General features: G+C 49.7%; 1 protein-coding gene across 3 annotated transcripts; it reads left to right on the forward strand.

The window, feature by feature from the left end:
• The first annotated feature begins 250 nt into the window (after positions 1-250).
• Positions 251-22,202, forward strand: C1QTNF2 (C1q and TNF related 2). Of its 3 annotated transcripts, none has more exons than XM_004737690.3 (3): positions 269-374; positions 17,165-17,417; positions 21,418-22,202. In XM_004737690.3, exons 2-3 carry the CDS (start codon positions 17,174-17,176, stop codon positions 22,029-22,031), a joined length of 858 nt encoding a protein of 285 aa, XP_004737747.1. In that variant the 5' UTR covers positions 269-374; positions 17,165-17,173; the 3' UTR covers positions 22,032-22,202. The 3 variants fall into 3 exon arrangements, with proteins under 3 accessions (XP_044931574.1, XP_004737747.1, XP_044931573.1); XM_045075638.1 differs by lacking the exon at positions 269-374 and adding an exon at positions 417-438; XM_045075639.1 differs by lacking the exon at positions 17,165-17,417 and having other exon boundaries at positions 251-374.
• The last annotated feature ends 1,937 nt before the right edge of the window (positions 22,203-24,139 follow it).

The following is a 24,139-nucleotide window of genomic DNA, read 5'->3' on the forward strand; positions in this document are numbered from 1 at the left end:
CGTGCAAGCAATACAGAGGTTTCTTCGGACACACGCACAAATACCCACACCCTTACAAACGCCTGGGTAGCCATCACTCTCGTGCATGGAAACCTTCAAACACTCTGACAAGCTCTAACTACACAGATACCTGCATTGACACACTCAAGCCGTCACCAGCGCAGAAGTTTTTTTCCAAACTGAGGCCGAAGGGAGCGCACCGAGCCGCGGGCGGGCCCACGTGACCGGGACGGCGCGCTCCCGCCCATGACGGGATGGGAAAAGTATGCCTGGGGCGGGCGCCCGCAGAGCAGCCGCGGCAGGAGGCGGGACGCTGAGCTCCGCGGACAGCTTCGCGGTTCCGGAAGCCCCTGGACGTGTCCGAGGCTGCGAGGGTGAGTGTCCGTGCGCTCCCCGCGCAGCGCCTCCGCCGCCCGCCGGCCGACGGGGAGCGCGCAGGTGGGAGGGGAGGGCTCCGTGGTGCTGAGGCCGGGGCAGGGGTCTGCGAGAGTGGGAGGTCGAATGCTGCAAACTTATCCTCTTTGCAGGCCGGCCAGCTCCGGGATTCCTGGCTCCCGACCTCTGCCTTATGAACTATATCATGACTTAACATGTGCTGAGTGCTCTCTGTACGCCAGGCTCCGTGCTAAGTGGCTTCACGGTTGATAGGAACACCACTACCATTTATTGAGCGCCTATTGAGCGCCTATTTTATGGCAGGCTCTGCCAGCCATTTGGTGTGTTTTTCATTTCCATGATGACAGGTTATCCCCTGCCAAAGAGGAACCAGGCTCAGAGACGTTAATGACTTGCTTCAGGTTGCACAGCTAGTAACTGGTGGTAAAGGGATTTGAACCCTGGTGAGTCTGAGTCCAATACCAGAGCTAACAATCCTAGTTCGTATTTACGGAGAGCCTGATCTCACTTACTTCTCACAGCACTTCTTTAATTAAATATATTATTAAACGGGCAAACTGAGCTCAAAAGGTACTAAGCGGTAAGTTGAGGTTTGCAGCCATTCTTTCAACTCCCTTCCCCAAAACTACTTGTCTCTAAGCCTCGTCTTAGTTACTTTGTTCATATTTCCCCAACCCCGCTGTCATGGTCCTATTCCAGGACTGTATCTCTCCGCTGAAAGATCGCTATGGCCCCCGGTGGTCTCCCAGTCCTCATTTGCACAACTTCTGCACAATCCTCCTCTGCTCTTCGATCACAAAACTCTCCTACCTGGAACCATTCAAAATCTACCCCCTTAGATCCACCATCTCCCAGGGACCCCTTGTTCCTGCCCCCACTGAACCAGCAGCAATAGCAACAACATCCTATATATGTCAACCCAAGGCTGGTGCTCAGTTAGCCTTGTTCAAAGTCTGTCGTCTCCTCTCCTCCCAGTCTGCCCCCTCCCCCATTTACACAGTTCTCTTCTGGTTTATTCTGTTATCTGGTAACTGTATCCACTAGACACACGTTACTCTTCCAGCACCCTTAGAACATCACTGCTACCCTTCATTTTAACACAGCAAGTGCACCATGGTCTTGGCTTCTTCCCAGTGTCCGGCTTCTCTCCATCTCCTGCAGGGACACCAGCTTTGCCTGTCTTCTAATACTTAAAGGTCAGGGTCACCTTTTGTTTTAAATGCTATAAAATTAACAGTGCTCATCATAAGAAATTTAGACAGTACAAAAAGGGATAAAGTAAAAAGTAAAAGCTCATTCCTAATTCTGAGAGGAAACCCATTTATCAAGAAGTTGTGTCTTTTCAGAAGTTATTGTGTGTGTGTGTGTGTGTTGTCCTTTTTAACTAAAAAAGATCATACTTTGCATTCCATACTGCAACATGCCTTTTTCACTTGGTGTATCTTGGCCGTCTTTCCGTCTGCATGTCTGGACTGACTTTGTTCTCATAACAGTGTCATAGTTTGTCACTGCACGAGTAAGTGGAGATTTGTGTCACAAGTCTGGGGTCCTCTCAGAAGCTATTCTGCCTCCATCAAATATTCAGCGAGTTCCCCCGGGAAGTGACTGCCTTCTCTGCAAACCCCCCTCTTCTTCCCTATCTTGCTACTCCTCCTCAGCTGCTTGGACGCAGGAGACTGACCCTTCTTTCCTCCTGTGCCAGTCTCTGCTGCTTTCTGCTCCTGAAAGTTCAGCATAGGCTCACAAGTCCGTGGACACCCTCCCAGCCTCCCTCACCCTTCCTCCCAGTCAGAGGCTTGCCAACTGGGTTTTGCCTCCGTGAGATGAACTCCTGCATAAAGCAGATTTCAGTTCAGATTCTATTCTAGATATACTTTTGAAAGGAATTCTGCGCCAAATCTTTTTCCAAGAAAATAAGCCTCCTTGGATGTGTGCATTGCTGTGTTTTAAGGCTTTATGTTGTGGGTTCTATGCCCAAGCCCATGGAAGAGGGACAGGAGCCCCGCACCCTGAGTCAGCAGGCCTGGGTCCCCTCCCAGCTGGGACCTGGGAAAAAATGACTTCACTTCTCTGAGCCCTGTTTTCTCTTCAGCCTAGTGAGGACGATAGCATCAGCCTTACAGAACGGTGAGGAGAGCAAAAGGGGAAAATGAAGGTCGAGCTTTGAATTAAGAACCCACAACATAGGGGCGCCTGGGTGGCTCAGTGGGTTAAGCCGCTGCCTTCGGCTCGGGTCATGATCTCAGGGTCCTGGGATCAAGTCCCACATCGGGCTGTCTGCTCAGCAGGGAGCCTGCTTCCTCCTCTCTCTCTCTCTCTGCCTGCCTCTCTGCCTACTTGTAATCTCTCTCTGTCAAACAAATAAATAAAATCTTTAAAAAAAAAAAAAAGAACCCACAACATAGGTGGAGAACATCCTTTCCCTCCGGGTCAGGGGTTGCCAACTCAGATGCTGACAGGGGTTGGTGTGACCCAAAAGTAAGGAGAATGCATGCCATCAGGGAGTGGTAAGTGCTGTGGACAATGGGGAATGTAGGTTCTGCGTCGTGGTCTGTTAAGGAGGCCATAACAAAGTCCCACAGCCTGGTGACTTAAACAACAGAAAGTTATTCCCTCAGAGTTCCAGGGGCTAGAAGTCTACCATTATGGTGACAATGGGGTTAGTTCCTTCTGCGGTCTCTCTCCGTGGCTTGCAGATGGCCACCTTCTTGCTGGGCCCTCACATGGTCACCCCTCTGTGTGTTGTATCCTAATCTCTTTATGAGGATGCCAGTCATCGTGCAACAGGGCCCATCCATATGACTTTATTTCCCTTTACTACTCTTCAAAGCCCCAACCTCCAAATATTGCCCCATTCTGAGGTTTTGGGGATTAAGACTTGAACATAGGAATTTGGGGGAACACATTTCAGCCCATAACACTCCAAGAGGCAGCCTATTTGCACCTTGCCAAATGTTGCCAGATCCCTTAGGTTCTCAAGAAAACCCAAAGATCTTGATTGTTGAAAAATTTTTTTGCCTTTTCCAACAACCTTCTATTAACCTGTTTAAAAGAGCTGAAGCTATTAGGTTTATGGTGATGACTTTTGAACTTCTTTGGTGAGCCCAGTTGCTTCTCCCAGTGCTTGAGGACCGGCTCCTGGTCGGCTTCCATCTCTTCTCTGGCCCCAAGGCCCTTCTTTCTTGGACACCTTCGCCTCTCACCTCCTCTGTCAAACAGTCATCGGTGCTGCCCCCATGCTCAGTCCCTCCCAGGTCCCTTCTGGTGACCAACTCGGGTGGGTACAGCTCTGTCATGCTGTGGTCACTGTCACTCGCCTCTGCGCCGTCTTCGCTGGAAGCAAGGTTCCCAGGAGTCTTCTCTCCGGCGAGTGGGCCAGTGCTGTCCATCTTGCCTTTCCTCGTCCTCCTTTTGTACCCGAGGCAGGCAGGCGCACCCTCCATACATGGCTCCCATGGAGCTCTCTGGCACCGTGGGCACTGGGTATGCCTCAGCTCCTGCTCCGGGGACTCCTCAATGTGCCCCGGGGTGAGTTTGCAGAACAGCTGGCTTGGGTTCTAGATGCCAGGAACAGTGTGCAGATCCAACTCTGGACTTCAGGTCCTGGAAGGCGGGAGAGACATGGACCAGCCGTCGGTATTTTCAGCAGGTGGAGACCTGGAGCTCAGGCAGAAGGCAGGGAGGCCGGGGGCTGGCAAGAGCGTTTTGCACCTTGCGGGAGCCACAGACTCCGTTGCTTGTGCCTGGAAATCTTGACTTTAAAATCTCCCACATTTTGCATTGGCAACAATTTCAAATTTAAACAAACACAATGCCCCCTTAGCGTTTGTTGCCTTGCTGTCAACCCCTATCAGCTGTTAAAACTGCGTTTGAGCTGTTGTCACAACCGCTTAGCTCACCTTTCTCATATTTTACAGATGAGGCAACGGCAGAACCAGGTCTGCTCCTTTAACCTCCCGTTATATCCTATCTCACATGCTTGTCACCTATTTTCATTATGTCAGAATAACACGACCATTACGGAGTGCTTACTGGTGCCTAGTTACTGCGTCATCTCATTTGATATGCACAATTATTCTATAAGGGAGGTATGAGCAATTTAATTGCTCAGGGAGTAAAGACCTCAAATTATTCAAATTGGTGTCATTCAAACTTCGCCTGCTGGAGGATCGCAGGTACTTCCGCTCACCTACTAGACTAGCGTTGTCTCGTGGCTCTCGCGGAAGCACAGTTGACAATTTGTAAGTCATGCTGCCTTGCAAGGTTCTTGACAAACTTTTAATTGGGAGGCAGGGGTTGAGTTATTTCAGATTTCACACGTAAAGAGAAGAAATATTTTTCTGTCATGCTATTTCAAATCCAGGTGGCTTAAATAAGACATTACAATATGTTTTTTGCCCATTTTACAGACAAGAAAACTGAGGCGCAGAGGTCAAACATCTATCTATAAGATGAATCCTAAGCACCAGACCAACTCTGTGCTTCTCGAAGGCCAGCCCTGTGTCAAATCCTTAGAGTACCCTGAATGTCTGTCAGGGCCTGACTGAAACAGGCTCCATGGAGACCAGCAGTTCAGAGAAGTCCAGGCAAACTTAGCCTTTGCTCCCTAGCCCTTCAGAGTTCAGAATTTCTTCCCTCCCTCAGTTCCTGGGTCTTCAAATGTGGCCCTTTCTATACCATTCCAAGGGATCATCTCACCCCACAGTTCCCTTCCCTTGCCTTCTGCATGGTCCTGGATGCTCTTTGGAAAGAGAGCCTGATTCAAAGAGAAAGGAGGTTCAAGGCTCACTTTCCATCCTGGGCACCCGAGTGGGCCAGGCTAGACCCTCAGTATAACCTGAACATGTGCCCTGTGAGGGTGGCAGCCACATCATTTCATCTCCAGAATCCCAGTGTCTGGCCTCAGAGGCAATAAGTGGCACCATTTATGGGCATCCACGTGCCGAGCCTTGGTACCAAGCCAAGGTAGCCCATGTGGCCTCCTGTCACCGGCTGAGCTAAGCACTGTCCCACTGACTGACCTGTCTGTGCTTTATGGAGCGTGAACACACCAGGTGTCTCAGCGGTGTGGGGCCAAGACAGTCACCCCCGTCCTTCCCTCAGGAGGCAATGCCAGGCCCGGAGCAAAGGCCAAGCCTCCTGGCTTTTGGTGGCAAGTGACAGAAACACAAAGCAAGCTAGCTTAAGTGAAAATGGAGAAAGAGAAGTAGTCAGGGGCCTCCGCCTGAAACGCCACAGGTCTCAGAAATCAGGACTGCTTTTCATGAGTTCAGCTGCAGTTGGTGAGAATTACAGTTTTGAACAAGGTCTTGATTTCTGTACCGTGCTTTACTTTCAACATCCATCATCCTGTTTGATCTTTGGAAGGATAAGAAATAATGCAGTAATCATAGCTCGTGCTTTTGTACCCCTCACCACAAGCCATGTCTTGTCTAGGGACATTATGTCCTCCTAACAACCTTCCAAGGCAGTAGTAGTAGTATTGTTGTGCCCATTTTGGAGAGGACAAGGCTGAGGGAAATAGAATAAGCAAATTGTAAAAGGTCCCACGGCGAGTTCAGGTAGTTCAACTCAAGTGGCTCGGTTTAGAGCTAATCCCGGCCACCACACGGCCGGTCTGCGAGGGGAAAGTACACACTGGGTTGCCAGCTCTCAGTGCTGATTAACAAATGCAAAATGCCTCATTAATCCTTTTTACATCAATTACACATTGAAATGATCTTTGAGAGAGATAAGGCTACATAACATATTAAAATTAATTTCACGGCTTCTTTTTACCTTTTCAACATGGCAATGAGACCCACTTCAAATGGTGGCTCTTGGACGGTGCCACTCAAACACACTCCCCAGACCTCTGGGCTGCCACTTAGGGGCTGGCCCCCAGAACAAGCTGGATACAGGGCTCTGAACACCCTCAGGCCTCCCTCCCTCCCCTCCCATCTGGCACACCAGCTGCATTCTTCTGGCTCACTGTGGTCCTCCGTCTCCGTGCTGGAAACAGCTGTGGGCAGCTCCGAAGCTGGGTGGCTGGGAGCCCTCATTGCACGGGCAGCTGGGATCCAACACGAAGCAGCCGGGGCCTTGTGGGGTGGGCCCCGTGTCCAGCACAGCACCTCGCATGCCGAGTTTGTCGGTTGGTCGAGGTTTGGGTGTATATAGCGGACGGTATAGCGACTTCCAGTGTGCCTTCAGGAGTGTTTGCTGACGTAAACCCTGTGAGATCCCCGCTTCTGGGATCTCACTGGGTCACGCTTTGTCCTTGGGCCTCTTTTTCTATACCCAGCCAGAGGCAGGGAGTATAGTAGCAGATTGGATGGTTTCTGGAACCTCTTGGCAAGTGGGCCCCTTGCCTTTTAATCTTCTGTATTAGACTTGGGTTACTGGAGTATTTCCAAATCCCAGGAAAGGGGACTTTTCTGTGAGCCTTACATGAGGAGCTGTCGCCAGCCCCTCTCCTCCAGGCAGGCTGTCAGCTTTTCAGAGAAGCTGGAGAGGGCTGTTTCCAATCTGCTTCCTGGAATCCAGGGAGGGCAAGGGGTGTTTTTCATTATGAAGTTCTCGCTCCCATCAAAGGGAATGTTCAGAGAGCTTCATCTGCAAGAGAGCTGCACACCATTGCAGCCACCAGCTCTTCCCCTTTAACTCCAAAATCTGGGGAAATTGCTGGCTGGGTCAGAATCAGGTATCAGCAGCCCCCTGCCAGAACCGGCCTCCCCAGACACTCCAGGGGCTCCTAGTGGGAGGTCAGGACTGCTTGCTGTTAGTTCAGGGGTAGGTGATACAGGGCAATTACAATTTTCAGCAAGGCGCAAACTTTTGTATCCTATTTGCTCACAGTGTTGGTTATCTTGTTTGAGTCTCAGAACAGCCCTAGAAGGGAGGCAGAATGAGTGTTACCACCCCCATTTTATAGGTGCAGAAGTAGAAGCTGGGGTAAGAGATGACTTCCCCACAGTCACATACCTAATAAGTTATAAAACCAGCTCTGGGACCCCCGTCTTCCGGTCCAAGACCAGTCATCTCGCTGTGCCTCCCTCATTGGCCAAATGTGGCTTTGTCATCTGCACAAAGCAAATGAACTTTTTTTTTTTTAAGATTTATTTATTTATTTATTTATTTGACAGAGAGAGATCACAAGTAGGCAGAGAGGCAGGCAGAGAGAGAGAGAGGAGGAAGCGGGCTCCCTGCTGAGCAGACAGCCCGATGCGGTACTCGATCCCAAGACCCTGAGATCATGACCTGAGCCGAAGGCAGCGGCTTAACCCACTGAGCCACCCAGGCGCCCGCAAATGAAAGCTTTGATCCTGTTGCCCTTTTATTACAAGGGGTGTCTCGTGCAAGGCTGAGGAACAGCTCTGAGCTGAGCACTCCTTTGTGGGGGGCGATACTGTGCTGGGGTCTGATGACATGATCAAGAGCAAGACAGGCAGGGACTCACTTTCCTGGACCTTCCATGCCAGAGGAAGCACACTGTTAGTGGGTCAAGACACCAATACCTATAAAATCACAGCTCGGTCCAAGTGCTTGGGAAGGAAAAGCAAACTAGCTGGAGTGGGCGAGGTACTCTTGGTTCCATGACCAGACATTTCCTTCTGAGGAGATGGTAGTAGATCTGAGCCCTGAAGGATGAGGCAGGCAAGGGTCTGTGGGCTTCATGGGGAGGAGGGAGGGCTAGTGGGTATTTCAGGCAGAGCTCTCTCTCCAACTGCTGAGCAGTCACTGAGTCACACACTGGGCTTGAAGCTTTCAGGAGGTTATCTCATTGTTCCTACAGAAACTCCGTGAGGTGATTAAACCATTATTGCCATTAGATGGGGAAACTAAGTGGGTGGGTTTCCCATAGCTCCTAATCACAGAGTTAAACACCACCCTACCTGCCACTGTGTCATCACCCAATAACCAACAAGTCATATTTATTTAAGCATAAGGGAGATCTTCTAGTCTCCAAGGCAGGATGGCTCAGAAGAGAGCATCCAGCCTGGACAAGTGGCCCTGGAGTTTCTGCCAGCAGACCACACTCAGGGATAGTCAGCAAGACACTGGTGTCCCCACTTCTGCTCCTTCTTGCATCACAGTCTGGCCTTGGAAATGAATCAGGGGCCGTGTCTTGAGGGCCAAAGGCAGATAGGAGGAGGAGGGCTCTTGCCCTGACAGTGGATTTCAGGCTTGGGCTCATTAGCCAGTGTCTTCCTAGAATATGAGTATTTATGAATCATTAGCTACTTAACGGAGAGGTGAGAAGCCCAGGGACTGGACAGATTAAAACCAGACTGAAGAACTTCTTCCAAGTTTAATACCTCATGACTTCATTTTGGAGGTTTAATCAACTAACTTTTTTTTTTCCCCTACAGCAGAAAGACTGTCACAGCCTTCTTATTCAACTCCCACCAGAAAGAATTTAGAAAATAAGATATTTTTGGTTTTTTAAGGTTTATTTATTTATTTGAGAGAGAGAGAGAGAGAGTATGTGCGAGTGTGCCAGCGCAAGCAGGGGGAGCAGCAGAGGGGGAGAGAGAGAGAGAGAGAGATGATCTTGAGCAGACTCCGAGCTGAGCATGGAGCCTGACACAGAGCTCTGTCTCATGACCCCAAGATCATGACTGGAGCTGAAATCAAGAGTTGGATGCCTAACCGACTGAGCCACCCAGGTGTCCCAGGAACTAAGATAGTTCTTGAAAAGCTGAGGAAGGATCGATACTTTCCCCCGCTCTGATCAGTTGGACAAATATTTATGGAGTACCTACTGCGTATAAAATACTCTGTAAGTGCCATGCCTGGAGTGGGGAGCCTGTGCTCTAGAAGGCCAAAAGGAAGGAGGAATTAGAATTAGATCCGCTTTGAGTTAGAAAAACCTCAAAAGGGAGAAAACTTGCTTTTTTTTTTGAGAAAACTTATTTGGATCCAAGGATTCATTTGATTTAGGCCATTGCCTTGTTTTCTCCTCACTGTGGACTTTCTTGAGGGCAGAGTGCATATCTCACTCATTAATGAGGCAAATGCTTTTTTATTTTTTTTTAAGATTTTTACTTATTTGCTTGACAGAGATCACAAGCAGGCAGAGGCAGGCGGGTGGGGGGGGGGGGACAGGATCCCTGCTGAGCAGAGAACCTTCGGGGGGCTTCATCCCAGGACCCTGGGATCATGACCTGAGCTGAAGGCAGAGGCTTTAACCCTTTGAGCCACCCAGGCACCCAATGAGGCAAATGCTTCTTGAATACCCACTGTGGGCAAGGAAGTTGGAAGGTGTGGGCATATAGCAGGTCTGCTGGGGTCCCTGCTCCCATGGGGCTTCCATTTTAATGGGAGAGAAAACTGGCCCAGTAAGCAGAGGAGAGAGCTAACCCAGTGAACACAGGTGCATCATTGGGCTAGAAAGGCACAGACAAGGAGCTGGGGTCCAAAGGGCGGGAGAGCTGTGGGAGAGGGAGCCTCAGGGAAGGCCTTGGAGGAAGTGACCTTTAAGCAGAAACACAGTGGATAAAGAGCCAGCTAGCCAAGAGGGTGGGGCTCTTGGGCTGGCAGACTAGAGCAGTGGCCTGAAGGAGCATAGCTGGGGGAGGGAGCAGAGAGAGGCAGGGGGAGCTGGCAGGGGTGCAGTGGTGGCAGCAGGGCCCGGGTCACTTAGGGCCTTGTGAGCCACGTCAGGATTTCTGATGTTTGTTGCCCTTACAGCCAGCAACAACTGGAGTAAGTCCCTCCAGGAAGTGATGTGGTGGAGTTCTGTTTGAACGGGCCCTCTGGCTTCACATGGGGAGTAACTGTGGGGGAAGGGGGGCCCTGCTGGGTCAAAGCAAGGAATGAGCTGCTGGGGATGGAGATGGGCTTTGTGCACCCTAGTCTTTCGGTTCTGCTCATGTTAATGGGGGACACTCCATTAATTCTCCAAAGGGGCTTGTGGAAGTCAGGGCCCATGATGGGGGCCCCTCATCCAAGTGTGGGCCTCTCAAAGGTTAGGAGGTTTTCCTTAAGCATCGATTACTCAAGTATCCTGAGGGAGAAAAAAAAATCTCATCTACATTTTTAAAGTCATGTATTATATATACGTGTGTGTGTGTGTGTGTGTGTGTGTGTGCGTGTGCGGGCGCACACGCATACGCTCGCATGTCTGTGTAAACTGACTTTAAAGAAATTTCTCTGTTGTTGCATGTGGCTTTGGCAAATGCTTCAGAGTCTTTTCTGTGATTCAGAATATTTAGGATGAAAATCTAAGAAATGCTGACATAATGGAAAGCGTTTGGGCATTAGGGTCAGCCAAACCCAAGTTCAAATATAACTTCTGCCATGAACTAGTTGTGTAAATAAGAGCAAATTAGCCTCCCTGAGCTTCAGTTTCCTCTTGTATAAAACAGGACAAAAATAGCAGGAGAGGGGCGCAAGGTGTGGTCTTCAGATCCCCTCAGACACTGGTTTGAATGTGCTCCAATTGTGTAACTTTAGGTAAATCATTTCAATTGATTTACCATCGCTCCAATTGTGTAACTTTAGGTAAATCATTTCACTTTGCAGAGCCTGTTTCTTCCTCTGAAAAATAGCATAGTAAGTTTACCACCTTCACAGAGTTTATTATAAACTTCAAATAAAGTAATTAATGTAAAGAGCTTCATACAGTGCCTGGAACACTGTGGGCATCTAGTAAAGTCCATTTACCTCTGCCTCAGTTTCTCTGTCTGTAACTAAAGGGGATGGTCCCTTGGGGACCTCCCCAAGTATGTTATTCTAAATTAATTAATTAATTAATTTATTTATTTATTTATTTGACGGACAGAGATCACAAGTAGGCAGAGAGGCAAGCGGAGAGAGGGGGGAAGCAGGCTCCCTGCTGAGCAGAGAGCCTGATATAGGGCTTGATCCCAGGACCCTGGAATCAGGGCCTGAGCCGAAGGCAGAGGCTTTAATGCACTGAGGCACCCAGGCGCCCCGTTTCTAAATTTACTTAAAAGACCCTGGAAGAGGTAACCTATATGGACGACTTTGGGCTCTGGCTCCCCTCTAAGCCCCCAACACCCAGTTTGTCTCACCACCATAGTGTGAAGAGTTGGCCTGGGGCCAGACTTGGGAGGGCAGGAGAGCAGGGGTACTGGGGCTGGGAGCAGAAATTTTTTGCAGCCTTGTTTTTCTTGGAGGTGCCCTGGAGGCAAGGAGCCTCTCTCTCCCTCCAGAATCTAGTCTCCCCGCCTTTATTTCCAAAACAGTTCCTGGCTCAGACTGCGGGAACCGCCAGACTCCAGCTCTGAGAAATCCCTTCCTCGGTGCTTGTTCCAGAGGCCTGCGACTCCACCCAGCCGCTGGGGCCTGCCCTGGGCCAGCTGTCACTGAGCAGAATCCCCTGTTGTCCAAAGAGGCTGGTGCCAGCGGAGGTAGGCTGGACGGCAGACCTTCCTCCCTCTTGCTGGGCTCTGTGGCCAAAAGTGATCATCAGAAGAGAAAAGGGGGCTCGTAAACCGAAGCAGATGCTTCCTCTCCTTCCTTCCTCGTTCATCTAGCTGTCTCTCCTTCCTGCCTTTCTTCATCTAGCTGTTTGCAGGACCTCCTCTGCCTAGAAGACTCGCCCCCACCCGCTTCCTTCCTCCCTCTCCCTGGTCCAAAATGTTTGCAGGTGGCAACTTTTCAGACCATTTCAAACCTGCTTTGAGGAGTCAGTTTCTCTTGTGGGCACCCAGATGTATCACAGCTCACACGGAGCAGTGGCAGTTTTCTAAGACTCTTGTCAAGCAGACCAGGGAAGGAGATGGAGATGCCTGGTACCTGGAAGGGTCAAGGACACAATTCTTCAAAAGTACATCACGCACATGACACTTCACCACGTTCTCCAGGTCTGCCTGCCACCTCTGCTGTCATTCAGGCCAGTGAGGGGGAGCCCAGGTGACCCCAGAAACACACATTTTTGCCTCCTCTGCCCCTTCATAATGTAGCCAGGGAGGGACCTCCCAGGCCCTGGCATCCACTCCCGGGGAATTACATCTTCAATCTTCATTCACAGGTGAGGCTTCCTCCTGTCCCCCAGCCCAGATGGGAAGCTAGCAGGGCCATGTGCCCCCTTTCTTAGCTCACCTGTTTCCAGGTTGAAGGAAAGAGAGGTAAGGGGACAGGCAGCGGGAGGGCTCTCCCATGCGTCTAGGCAGAGACTGCTCTTGCTCTCTCAGCTTGGCAGACATCAAAGTTACCTCTTTTGTGGGGGCCTTTTGCCGGCTCCTTGGAGCCGCCATATTGGACTTGGACTGTAACAGCCTTGAAGTGGGCCACACACATTCTCTTTTCACTGGCAAGTCCAGTCCTCGCCCTCGGCTTCTGGCTTTCTGGGGTCTGCCCTGCGTGGTTATCGCCGCTGTGGCTCCTCCCTTTCTGTCCAGAGACCCCTCTGGCCCAGGCTGGCTCCTGCTGGGGAATGTCTGGTACCTTCCACTTCCCAGCGAGGCGAGAAGGGAGTCAGCCCCTTCCCGAACTCTCTTCCCCCTTCCACCAGCCAGTGTCTCAGCCTTTCACACAGGCCTCAGAGGGGTGGCGGTTCTCCTCCGTCCCAGTGACACGGGCCACATTTTAAAATCCTTGATCTGAAATGAGTGCCAAGAATCACGGAAAAGCCTCTCACACTGTTCCTTTGTCCGTTTTTTGCTTTGGCCTGACCACTCCTTTTAGCATACAGCCTTTCACGAGTCCCGGTGCCCAGTGGAAGTTTCGACTGTAACACTGTCGTACACTCACCCACTAAGTCTTGCTTTCCCCCCTCTCCAGAGGACTGGATGCCCAGAGCTCCCCTGTGCCCCCATCCAAGTCTCTTTCTTTATGTGGGGCCACAGGCCTTCCTTACGTCCTAGCAGATGCTCTTCCCTGGGCCCCTGGTGCCATATTCCTGTCTGGGGCTTCCCAAGATCTCGGTGCATATTTGGGGCTGGGGGCGGGGGGGGGCTTTAAGAATGGGTACGTACTGCTATGGATGACAGTGCTCTTGGCTAAAAAGGGGTAGTAGAAAGGACTAGGGAGGCATTAAAGATACACTATCACCACATTGAAATTGTTTTCTCCACTTAATCAGGGTCAAAGAAATTGAAAAGAAAGTAATTTTGTTACTATATGTTGTAATGTTATTGAAAGCAGTCACCAGCCAGGGGCTACCTCTATGACAGTACTACCTGGCCAGGGCACCTCTATGAGACTCACCTAGAGAAATCACATAAGATCCGAAGAAGGTGAGCCTTGGAGCTGGAATGCAAACAGGCCCCTAGGTCCAGGGCAGTACTGTGCTCTGGCATTCCCTCGTCTCCCTGACAGCAAAGGCCTGATTTTCTCTCCCCTTCATCTCTTCCCGGGGTAGACATGCCAGAGAGGGTTGAGGGGGAGGTAGAGTCAGCAGTCTGAATAGGCTCCTAGAACTAGGGCAAAACAAGGTCTGAAGGAAAGCAAAGTTGAAGGTCCAGGGGCAAAGCTCAAACTCCAGGACCCAGACCTGCCAGCACCCTGGCACCCATTGCTGGAAGGCTCTGGCTAGGTAGCCAGAAGCCTCACAGGCAGAGTGGAGCCAGCAAGGCTTACATATCTGCAAGAGGGCAGGCCGAAGCCTGGAAGGCCCAGCATCAGAGATGAAGAAACCTGAGCGACCATCTAGGCTCATGGTTCTCAAAATGGGTCCCTGAACCACCACCAGCAGCAGCATCACTCGGAGAGTCACTAATGATGCAAATCCTTTAGCCCCAGCACAGACTGACTGAATCATAAACCCTGGGGGTGAGGCCCAGCAATCTGGGTTTGCACAAGCCCTCCAGGTGAGGTGATCCACGCCAAAATGTGGGAACTGCTGACCTAGTTCAAACCCCTTCTTACTCAGGTGGGAAAACTGAGGCCCAGAGAGGGAAAAGGGCTTGCCCGGGGTCACAAAGCAAGCTATCCTTTGGAGCTCTCCCCATGGCAAGAAATTTCCATGCCTAGAAAGTTTCATTCTTGGGAGAAAGGCCGTTGATTGTGAAGTGACTGAACCAATTTGTTGAGAGATCATGGTCAAGTTGCTTATTCCTGCTCTGGACCTCAGTGGTCTGCATCTTTACAGTGAGGGTCTAGGAGTGCATCATCTCAGGGAGCCACGCTGGCTTAGTCAGTTAAATGTCCGACTCAGTTTCTGCTCCAGTTGTGGTCTCTTGGGTCGTGGGATCAAGCCCAGTGTCAGACTCCGTGTTGAGCAGACAGTTTGCTTAAGATTCTCTCCCTCTGCCCCACCCCGTACTCTCACTCTGTCTCTCTCATAAATAAATACATCTTTATTTTTTAAAAAAGATTTTATTTATTGATCTGTCAGAAAGAGATAGCACAAGCAGGGGGAGCATCAGGCAGAGAGAGAAGCAGCCCCCCTGCTGAACAAGGAGCCCCAGGTACCCAGAGACTTGAAACTTTTTTTTTTTTAATTACTCCCCATACTACTTTTCAGGAAGCTATCACAGGATATATGCCACCAAACTGAAGCCTTAAAAATTTTTTTTTAATTAGGGGCGCCTGGGTCGCTCAGTGGGTTAAAGCCTCTGCTTTGTGTATTAAAAAGAAAGAAAGAAAGAAAGCAAAATACAAAAAAAAAAAAAAAAGTCACATACTCTACTGACTGATTCAGCCACAGTCCCAGGGTCCTGGGATCAAGCCCTGCATCGGGCTCTCAGCTCCGCAGGGGGCCTGCTTCCTCCCCCCACCTCTGCCTTCCTCTCTGCCTACTTGTGATCTCCGCCTGTGAAATAAATAAATAAAATATTTTTTAAATTTTTTAAAAATTTTTTTTAATTAAAGAGAGAAAGACATGGGATGCATAAAACAGGAGAAGTAACGCAGGAGAGAGGGAGAGAGGGGGGCAGAGAGGGTGGGGGAAGCAGGCGCCCTGCTGAGCAGAGAGCCTGACACGGACTCAATCCTAGGACCCTGAGATCATGACCTGAGCCAAAGCCAGAGGCTTAACGCACTGAGCCACCCAGGCACCCTACCAGTCTCTTACGATTTGTCTCCCTCCTGATCCCATCTTGTTTCATTTTTTTCCCTCCCTACCCACACAACCCCCCTGCCCTGCCTCTCAAATTCCTCATATTGGGAAGGTCATATGATTGATGTATTTCACTCAGCATAATACCCTCTAGTTCCATCCACATCATTGCAAATGGCAAGATTTCATTTCTTTTGATGGCTGCATAGTATTCCATTGTGTATATATACCACATCTTCTTTATCCATTCATCTGTTGTTGGACATCTAGGCTCTTACCATAGTTTGGCTATTGTGGACATTACTGCTATAAACATTCGGGTACACGTGCCCCTTCAGATCACTACGTTTGTATCGTTAGGGTAAATACCCAGTAGTGCAATTGCTGGGTCACAGGGTAGCTCTATTTTCAACTTTTTGAGGAACCTCCATGCTATTTTCCAGAGTGGTTGCACCAGCTTGCATACCCACCCATGGTGTAGGAGGGTTCACCTTTCTCCGCATCCTTGCCAGCATCTGTTGTTTCCAGACTTGTTAATTTTAGCCATTCTGACTGGTGTGAGGTGGTATCTCGCTATGGTTTTGATTTGTATTTCCCTGATGCCAAGTGATGTTGACCACTTTTTCTTGTGTCTGTTGGCCATGTAGATGCTTCTTGGCAGAAAAAGTGACTCTTGATATCAGGGTTATGAGTTCAAGCCCACTTTGGGCGTGAAGCCTAATACTTACTTTAAAAAGTTTTTTCGAGGGGCACCTAGGTGGCTTAGTCAGTTAAGCATCTGCCCTCAGCTCAGGTCATGATCCCAGGGTCCTGGGATTGAACCCTGATTTGGGCTCCCTGCTCAGCAGAGAGTCCCCTTCACCCTCTCCTCCTACCCTTCCCCCGACCCTTCAGTATTAGCATATTATCTATTAATGGATATCAATGCCAGAGGAGATAGCTAAAAGGGCATGGGGTCGGGTGTGAGGTTAAGGAGAGGTGGGGCTGGAGACCACAGTTTTTCATTATAAGACTTAGAGTATTATTTGACTTCACAAACAATGTTAAGTGTATTATTTCAATTAATTTTTTTTTTCACTTAAAAAAGAAGTATGCGTTATTGCCGGCAGCAAAAGGACACAAACTCTGTATCTGCCCAGTTTGTTCAAACCTAAGCCCTGCCACTTGCTGCTTGCATGAGCTGGGCTTGTTGCTCACGTCTCTGAGCCTGTCCTCCCTTGCCAGTATCTGTGTGGCAGGGATGCTGCGAGTTAGTAATGTACGGATCGCTCTGAGCCCACGCCTGGCCCCCAGGCAGCTCCTGGTGCAGCCAGGGCTGCTCAGGTGTGGGGCAACTTGACTTGGAACTGGAGCCTCAGTTCGCACCTGGTGCTCCCCCGAGGCCCCCTACAGAAGCAGCCAGAGCCACAAATCATCACTGACGGTGCGAAGTATTTCTGCCCTGGAACTGGCTGCTTGTACCACGTACTGGAATGAAATCATAGCTCAGTTCTCTCTGCCCATGGCTCCTCCCAGTCAGTGTGACTGGGCTGTCAGGTCCTGCCTCCGTTTCAGCTCCTCCAAAGGACAACAGTTTGATGATGAGGGCCTCGCCCCCAAGACCTCTCCAAAGTATATTCTAGGTGCATGACTCAGTTCACCCAAATATGTCCTCAAGGTAAGACAACACTGTCCAGCTACTTGTATGTGACGTAGGAGTGAGCAAGAGAAATATAATGGAATTTCTCCCAGCTGCCTCCTCTTCCTCTGGTTGCATTTCTCCTGCCCACCAGTCAGCCCAGTGGACTTGCCTGCTTACAGCTCTTCTGCCTCCCACAGGTGACCGCCATGATCCCTTGGGTCCTCTTGGCCTGTGCCCTCCCTTGTGCGGCAGACCCGCTGCTTGGAGCCTTTGCCCGCAGGGACTTCCAAAAGGGCTCCCCTCAACTTGTCTGCAGCCTGCCTGGCCCCCAGGGCCCACCCGGACCCCCGGGAGCCCCAGGGCCCTCAGGAATGGTAGGAAGAATGGGCTTTCCTGGAAAAGATGGCCAGGATGGCCAGGATGGGGATCGGGGAGACAGCGGAGAGGAAGGTAAGAGGCCTGGCACCAGCCCCTCCTTTTCCCACCGGGGGTTGACATCCTCTGACACAGAGGGAGTTTAGTTATAAAAACTGAAAGTAATCCCATTTCATTATAAACCGAATCAATGTCTCTTTAAAAAACAGAGCTGTTGGGGCGCCTGGGTGGCTCAGTGGGTTAACCCTCTGCCTTCGGCTCAGGTCATGATCTCGGGGTCCTGGGATCGAGCCCTGCATCGGGCTCTCTGCTCAGCAAGGAGCCTGCTTTCCTTCCTCTCTCTCTGCCTGCCTCTCTGCCTGCTTGTGATCTCTGTCTGTCAAATAAATTAAAAAAAAAAAAAAAAAAAAAAAACCAGAGCCGTGTATTCTCCTGAAAGGAACAGTAGGTACCAGATCTTGTGTTCCTTCCCCAGCTGCCGCATTGATTTGCTGAGTTGCTTTAGGCAAGTCTCCCGATATATTACTCAGAATTCCTTTGGTGGCAGGTGACAGAAACTCAATTTATAGCCCTGAATGGAATTTAATGGCTCATGCAGCTGGGAAGCTCAACGTCTGGGTCCAGAAGCTCAAATGTGTTGTCAAGGCTCTGCTTCTCAAGTGCGTTGGTTTTGTTGTCACAAAGGCTAAGAGTTTTGAAATGGGACCACTGGGCTCGCTCCTACCTCCTCATGGCTTGATCCACAGAGCAAATCTCAGGATGACGAATCTTCCCAAATCACATACAGATCCCGGACCAATCCTTTTGACTATGGAGGCGTGGTATCACCACCTGCCAGGACTGGGTCATGGGCCCGCCGCTGGGTGTGACCATAGGAAGTCATGAAGGGTAGTTCCCTGAAGAAGGAGAAGCCAGGCAGCCAGCAAACAGACCAAATAGTCTCTCCAGGCCCTTTCAGCCTGTTATTCCTTATGTCTCAGAGCCCTTGATCTCAGCAAACATCCCCACGTGTACATTTTAAGCAGTAGAGGCGCCATAATGACTTTTAACGTTGACCAAGCGATTATGAGTATGTTGCTCAACTGGCCATCCGTACCATCCTGTGAAGGAGGTACTATCCCCATACCATAGATGGAGAAACTGAGAGTCAAGGGGGTTCCCCTGAGAGCAGCACATCACGGCTGCAAGAACCGGAACTCGGGACACAGACCTGCATACCTGCTTTGGCAAATGAGTTACCTTCTCTCCATTCCTCAATTGCTTCACCTCTATAATAGAGATGATGACAGCAACTTACCTCACCGGCTATGAAAAAGATGACATATGACAGGAAGCCTCAGTCCCAAGGTAGATACATGGTAAATGGTAGTCACCCCTTCACTGACATGCTGAGCTTATGGAACAGGCCAGGAGCAGACTCCAAATCCAGACCTTTTCCCACCACACCAAATCAAGTCCTACAAAGGCACCTCTTTCCCCAAATAACTTTATCAATGCTTTGACTCGGGGAGATCTCACAGTGTGTCAGGCGCTAAGTGTCATGGTGTCACATTCCCTAACTCCGGTGGTAGCTTCAGTCTGGGCCTGGGCTCCAAGCGGGGCTGGAGAGAGCTTCCCTTGACATTTATCTTGCCGGTCCCAGAGGTGAGAGGGCATCTCAGCTATTGACTTTTTCTCCTGGATCAAGAGGTATGAGGATATAGGCTGGAGGATGCTCTTGGCCATCTCTCCAGTGATGCAGGGAGTCTCTGCTGAGAATTAGGACAGCATAGCAAGGAAGGCAGTGTAAAGAGGTGCAGAGTCCTGACCAGTAAAGCTGGGCCATCCTAGGACCAGTAGCAACCACCCAACTACCCTCCCCCTCACATACACATACAGATCTGTTTCCAGAAGAGTCTTGACAGGTAAAATCAGCTTCGCCTGGAGTTCCTCAAAAAAGTCTCAGGAAAGAGGCACACTGCTTTACACACTGTAGAACTTCCTCAGAAATTCCTTTATTCCCCCATAAAATTCCAATGCAAAATGACTTTTTTTTTTAAGATTTTATTTATTTATTTGACAGAGACAGAGAGATCACAAGTAGTCAGAGAGGCAGGCAGAGAGAGAGGAGGAAGCAGGCTCCCTGCTGAGCAGAGAGCCTGATGCAGGGCTCGATCCCAGAACCCTGGGATCATGTCCTGAGCCGAAGGCAGAGGCTTTAACCCACTGAGCCACCCAGGCACCCCATGACTCTGTTTTTATTCCTCCTCACAGTCCTTTCTGCCACTATTAAGGCAGTAAGTTTTGCTTCTTTTCATTTTTTCATGGAACGGCTTTGTGATCTTAGTTTAATTTTTCTGCGTTTAAAAAACTTTTAATTACAAGTAATACAGAATACATTCTCATTGCGATATATCCAAACCATACAAATAAAACAAGAGACCTCCTTAATTCCTACCCTCCTCATCCTCTCCTCACTTCCCAGAGGTATCTACTCTTAATTGCTTAGATGTGTCTCCTTCCTGGCCTTTTTCTACATAATTTACATTTGTGTGTGGTAACACCAGGCTTTGCCAGCCACTTCAATGTTCAGTGAGAACATGCTATTTGGGAATCTGTTTCCCAATTTCTTAAAATAGGAAGAATTTAAATGCATTACATCTTTACTCAAAACTAAAACACAGTGAAGTGCCTACCTATATCCACATAAGAAGCAAAGTACGTTGTTAGAATGTAAGACGCCTACAATGTTTCTTTCTGATCATTCATTTGGGGACTAGCACAGAGTCGCCTTGTGTACAATAAAGCCAGCATGCCTTTTGGCACCAGCCACCTTCAGAAGCAGGCCCTCGACTTACATTCAGCACTCTTCTCAAACATCTGCACCTGATTCTCCCAGTCTACCAATCGTACCCGTTATACCATTGTGTTTGGATGTGACTCAAATCCTTACCACATTTGTTTTGTTTAAAAGGTTGTATTGAATTTAGGGGACATAAATAGACATGTGTACTCTATAATCATTGGCCAAACAATATTCTATTGAGAGAAATGTACATTTGATGAAATATAGACCTTAAAAACCAAGGGGCATTCTACAGGAAAACGTGACTCGGGGAATGTTCTGTAGGATATGCCAACTATATTCGCAGAGTGTTGACTGTGGGCCAGCCATTCTCCTCTGCAACTTCATGGTTATAGAACTAGTTAGTGTGTGGTTTCCTTTCAACAAAAAAGATTCTGCCACCTGCTTTTCCCTCTTAGCAGCATACTTGAGAGAATTCCTCATATAGTGCACATAGATCTGCCTCACTGTTTTAACTCCTGCATAGAATTGCACAGTATGGGCAGAGCAGAATTTTTGAGTGTTTTCCTTTGGATGAGCATTTAGTTATTCTTAGTTTTGCTATTGTGAGCAATGCTACACTAAAACTCTTACCATATGGACAGGGACCTTGTGCACTAGGCAGGGCGTGTACCAAGATCAGTGTGCTGAAGTCAAGAAGTTTCTTCCCATTCTTTCGTCAAGCCATTCCTGCCACAGCCCATCCAAGGATTGATCTGACAGACAAACCAGACTCTTCCCCAGAAGACAGGAAAAGGGAAAGGGGCAAACTCTTTTTAAGTTATTCTTTTTGGGGACGCCTGGGTGGCTCAGTTGGTTAAGCAGCTGCCTTCGGCTCAGGTCATGATCCCAGCATCCTGGGATCGAGTCCCACATCGGGCTCCTTGCTCCGCGGGGAGCCTGCTTCTCCCTCTGACTCTGCCTGCCACTCTACCTGTGCTCGCTCTCGCTCTCTCTCTCTCTCTGACAAATAAATAAATAAAATCTTTAAAAAAAAAAAAGTTATTCTTTTTGTCCTGATCCACAGTGGTTCTGAAAGGTAAGTACCACCATTCCTATATTCCAGATAAGATGGGGAGAGGTGCCCCGGTTACATCATCAGGATTTGCTCCCATTTCCATGTGACTCCAAAAGGTTCTTGCCTTTTCCATCACCCAAAGGCTCCCGCTCCAAGGATGGAAAGCCAAGGCCCACAGCCTCTGCCTAGTTCTGTGAAGGTCCCTCCCTAACACCAGCTGCTCTGTCTTCCAGGTCCACCTGGCCGGACAGGTAACCGGGGAAAGCCAGGACCAAAGGGCAAAGCCGGGGCCATTGGGCGGGCCGGCCCCCGCGGCCCCAAGGGGGTCAGTGGTGCCCCAGGGAAGCACGGCACACCAGGAAAGAAAGGACCCAAGGGCAGGAAGGGGGAGCCGGGCCTCCCAGGCCCCTGTAGCTGCGGCAGCGGCCACGCCAAGTCAGCCTTCTCAGTGGCGGTGACCAAGAGCTACCCGAGGGAGCGGCTCCCCATCAAGTTTGACAAGATCCTGATGAACGAGGGTGGCCATTACAACACGTCCAGTGGCAAGTTCGTCTGCAGCGTGCCGGGAATCTACTACTTCACCTACGATATCACGCTGGCCAACAAGCACCTGGCCATCGGCCTGGTGCACAACGGCCAGTACCGCATCCGGACCTTCGATGCCAACACGGGCAATCACGATGTGGCCTCGGGCTCCACCATCCTGGCTCTGAAGCAGGGTGATGAGGTCTGGCTGCAGATCTTCTACTCAGAGCAGAACGGGCTTTTCTACGACCCTTACTGGACCGACAGCCTCTTCACGGGCTTCCTTATCTATGCCGACCAGGACAACCCCAATGAAGTGTAGACAGGCAGGTGCTGGGGCTCCAAGGAGGGAACAAGCTCCTGGACTTCTAGAACAAGACCCCTCAGCTCTCTGCCTGGTGGGTGTGGGAACTGCCAGCCTTGGACATTCCTCCTCTGCCCATTTTCCCCTTCATCATTAAATCCAAGCTTTTTTATTCATCCTTCCACCTAACCATTCACTCCTTTTTTTTTTTTTTTTTTTAGTATCTATTGTGTGACAGGCATCATGCTGTGTTCTAGAAGGTGCATCAGGGAACAAGACGGACAGAGGCTCTGTTCTTGTGGGACTTCTATTCTAGTAGGAGGTGCAATATACAAATAAATAATCAAAGCATATAATTACCATGCCTGGGTAGAGATGCACGTGCCATGGTCGAATGTAATAGAAATTATTTATTGCTTTAATAATAAGGAGATGAGGAAGAAAGTGACTTTATTTTTTTAGATTTCATCTTTTTTAAGTCTGCTTACATAAAGTCTACAAATCTGAAGCAGACAGCTCAGTGAGTTTTTAAGTGGGTACACAGCTTGTCACTTCTGTGTAGGTCACAAACACAGTATTTCCCCCTCCCTGACTCCCTGAGGCTCTCTTAAGTGCCTTCCCATTGAGTACCAGGAAGAAGTTGGTTTTCAACTGAATTCCAACGACGCAGAGGGCATAATTTGCATAATTTACATATTTTACACAGTCTGCACAATTTGCATAATTTGTCTGGGAGAAGGGGTCTCTTGACAGAAGGAGCTGTGAGTGCAAAGATCTCGATTTAGGAAAGAGTGCGACATACCTGAGGGACTGGCTAAAGGCCAGAGGGACTGGTGAAGCGAGAAAGGAGACAGGAGGCATGAGGTGTGAAGCCGGGTGTTATACAGAATCTCACAGGCCGAGGAGGAGTTCGCTGGCTGCAGGCAGCTTATTGAAATGCAACAGTGAGCATGATATCAATATGGGGATAACCTTGGATCTGCTCAGCCTCACACTTAAGGACTTTATTATTAGTTACAAATCACAGGCAGGCCCGCTTCTCCATCAGGGAGACCTTCCAGGATATCCCTGCATGCCTGAGAACCATGGCTCTAATGTGGCAGGAAAGAATAGCATAGAAATGAATCTTGCCCCCAACCTCAGGGATTTCCAGAGGGTAGGGGTCTGAGGGATTTGAGAATCCAGTACAAAGTGGCTGGTGCTGAGAGGGACCCACAAGTCAATCACCGAAAAGAACTTTCTGATGGAGCTGGCAGGTTACTCTGACTGACCTCTAGCTGGAAATGTGGGTCCAGCGAGGCTGCCTGTGGTGTGGGGACCCCCCTCCACAAATAAAATGGGTTTTGCTTAAAATAGCTCCATTCTCTCTGGGCCACAAAAAGTGTGAGATTGGAATGTGTTAAATAACCCAGGAAGGGGTGTGGGCCCAAGTGGATTAGTGCGTGGGTTGTGGTGCTGCCATCAGCCCTGTAGGAAGGGGCCAACTTCTGAGAGTAAGGGTATCTTTTTTCTGAAAAGAGCTCTTTTTCCCTTTTTCTTTATTTAAAAAAAAAAAAAATCCCACAACTTTTAAGGAGCATCTTTAGCCACTTCCTCTTCCTTCCCCCAGGGAGTTACTCCTTTGAAGGCAGTTGACTTAACCCTTGGTAGTCTGAGTTATAAATCCTGCCTGAGCAAGATGGGCAGGAGCCCAAAGCTCTGTGGTTGCCCCTTCTGGGACCTGACCTAAACCCATGTGCCCTTGTCAGGACTCCCCAGGGATGGTCGTGGAGATGATGAGGGATACTTAGCCCTCTTTGTGGGGGATGGGGCAGACAGAGGCAGAGACCTGGCAGGACCCAGAGCTGGGGTGTTGTCTTCCTTAGCTGTGGTCCGGGGCTGCTGGAGATTATGAGATCGGAGCACCAGGTTTGTGACAGGTGGGGCAGAAACAGGTGACACTATTGAGGGGGACTCTGGTAGCCCCCTGCTGGTGAGGGTGAGGGCTGGTTCATCTCCTGACACTTCTGATGGGGCTGCCTCCTTGGGGAGCCACTGGAAGTCCTCAGGCAGAGGAGGCAGGACCAGAGAAGGCAGGATGGAGGTCCAGACAAGGAAGGTGTTCCCAGGAGGGGACCTTCCCAGCC

Source organism: Mustela putorius, unplaced genomic scaffold (genome assembly GCF_011764305.1).
Source record: "Mustela putorius furo isolate JIRA1106 unplaced genomic scaffold, ASM1176430v1.1 tig00000145_pilon_pilon_pilon, whole genome shotgun sequence".
Lineage (NCBI taxonomy): Eukaryota > Metazoa > Chordata > Mammalia > Carnivora > Mustelidae > Mustela > Mustela putorius.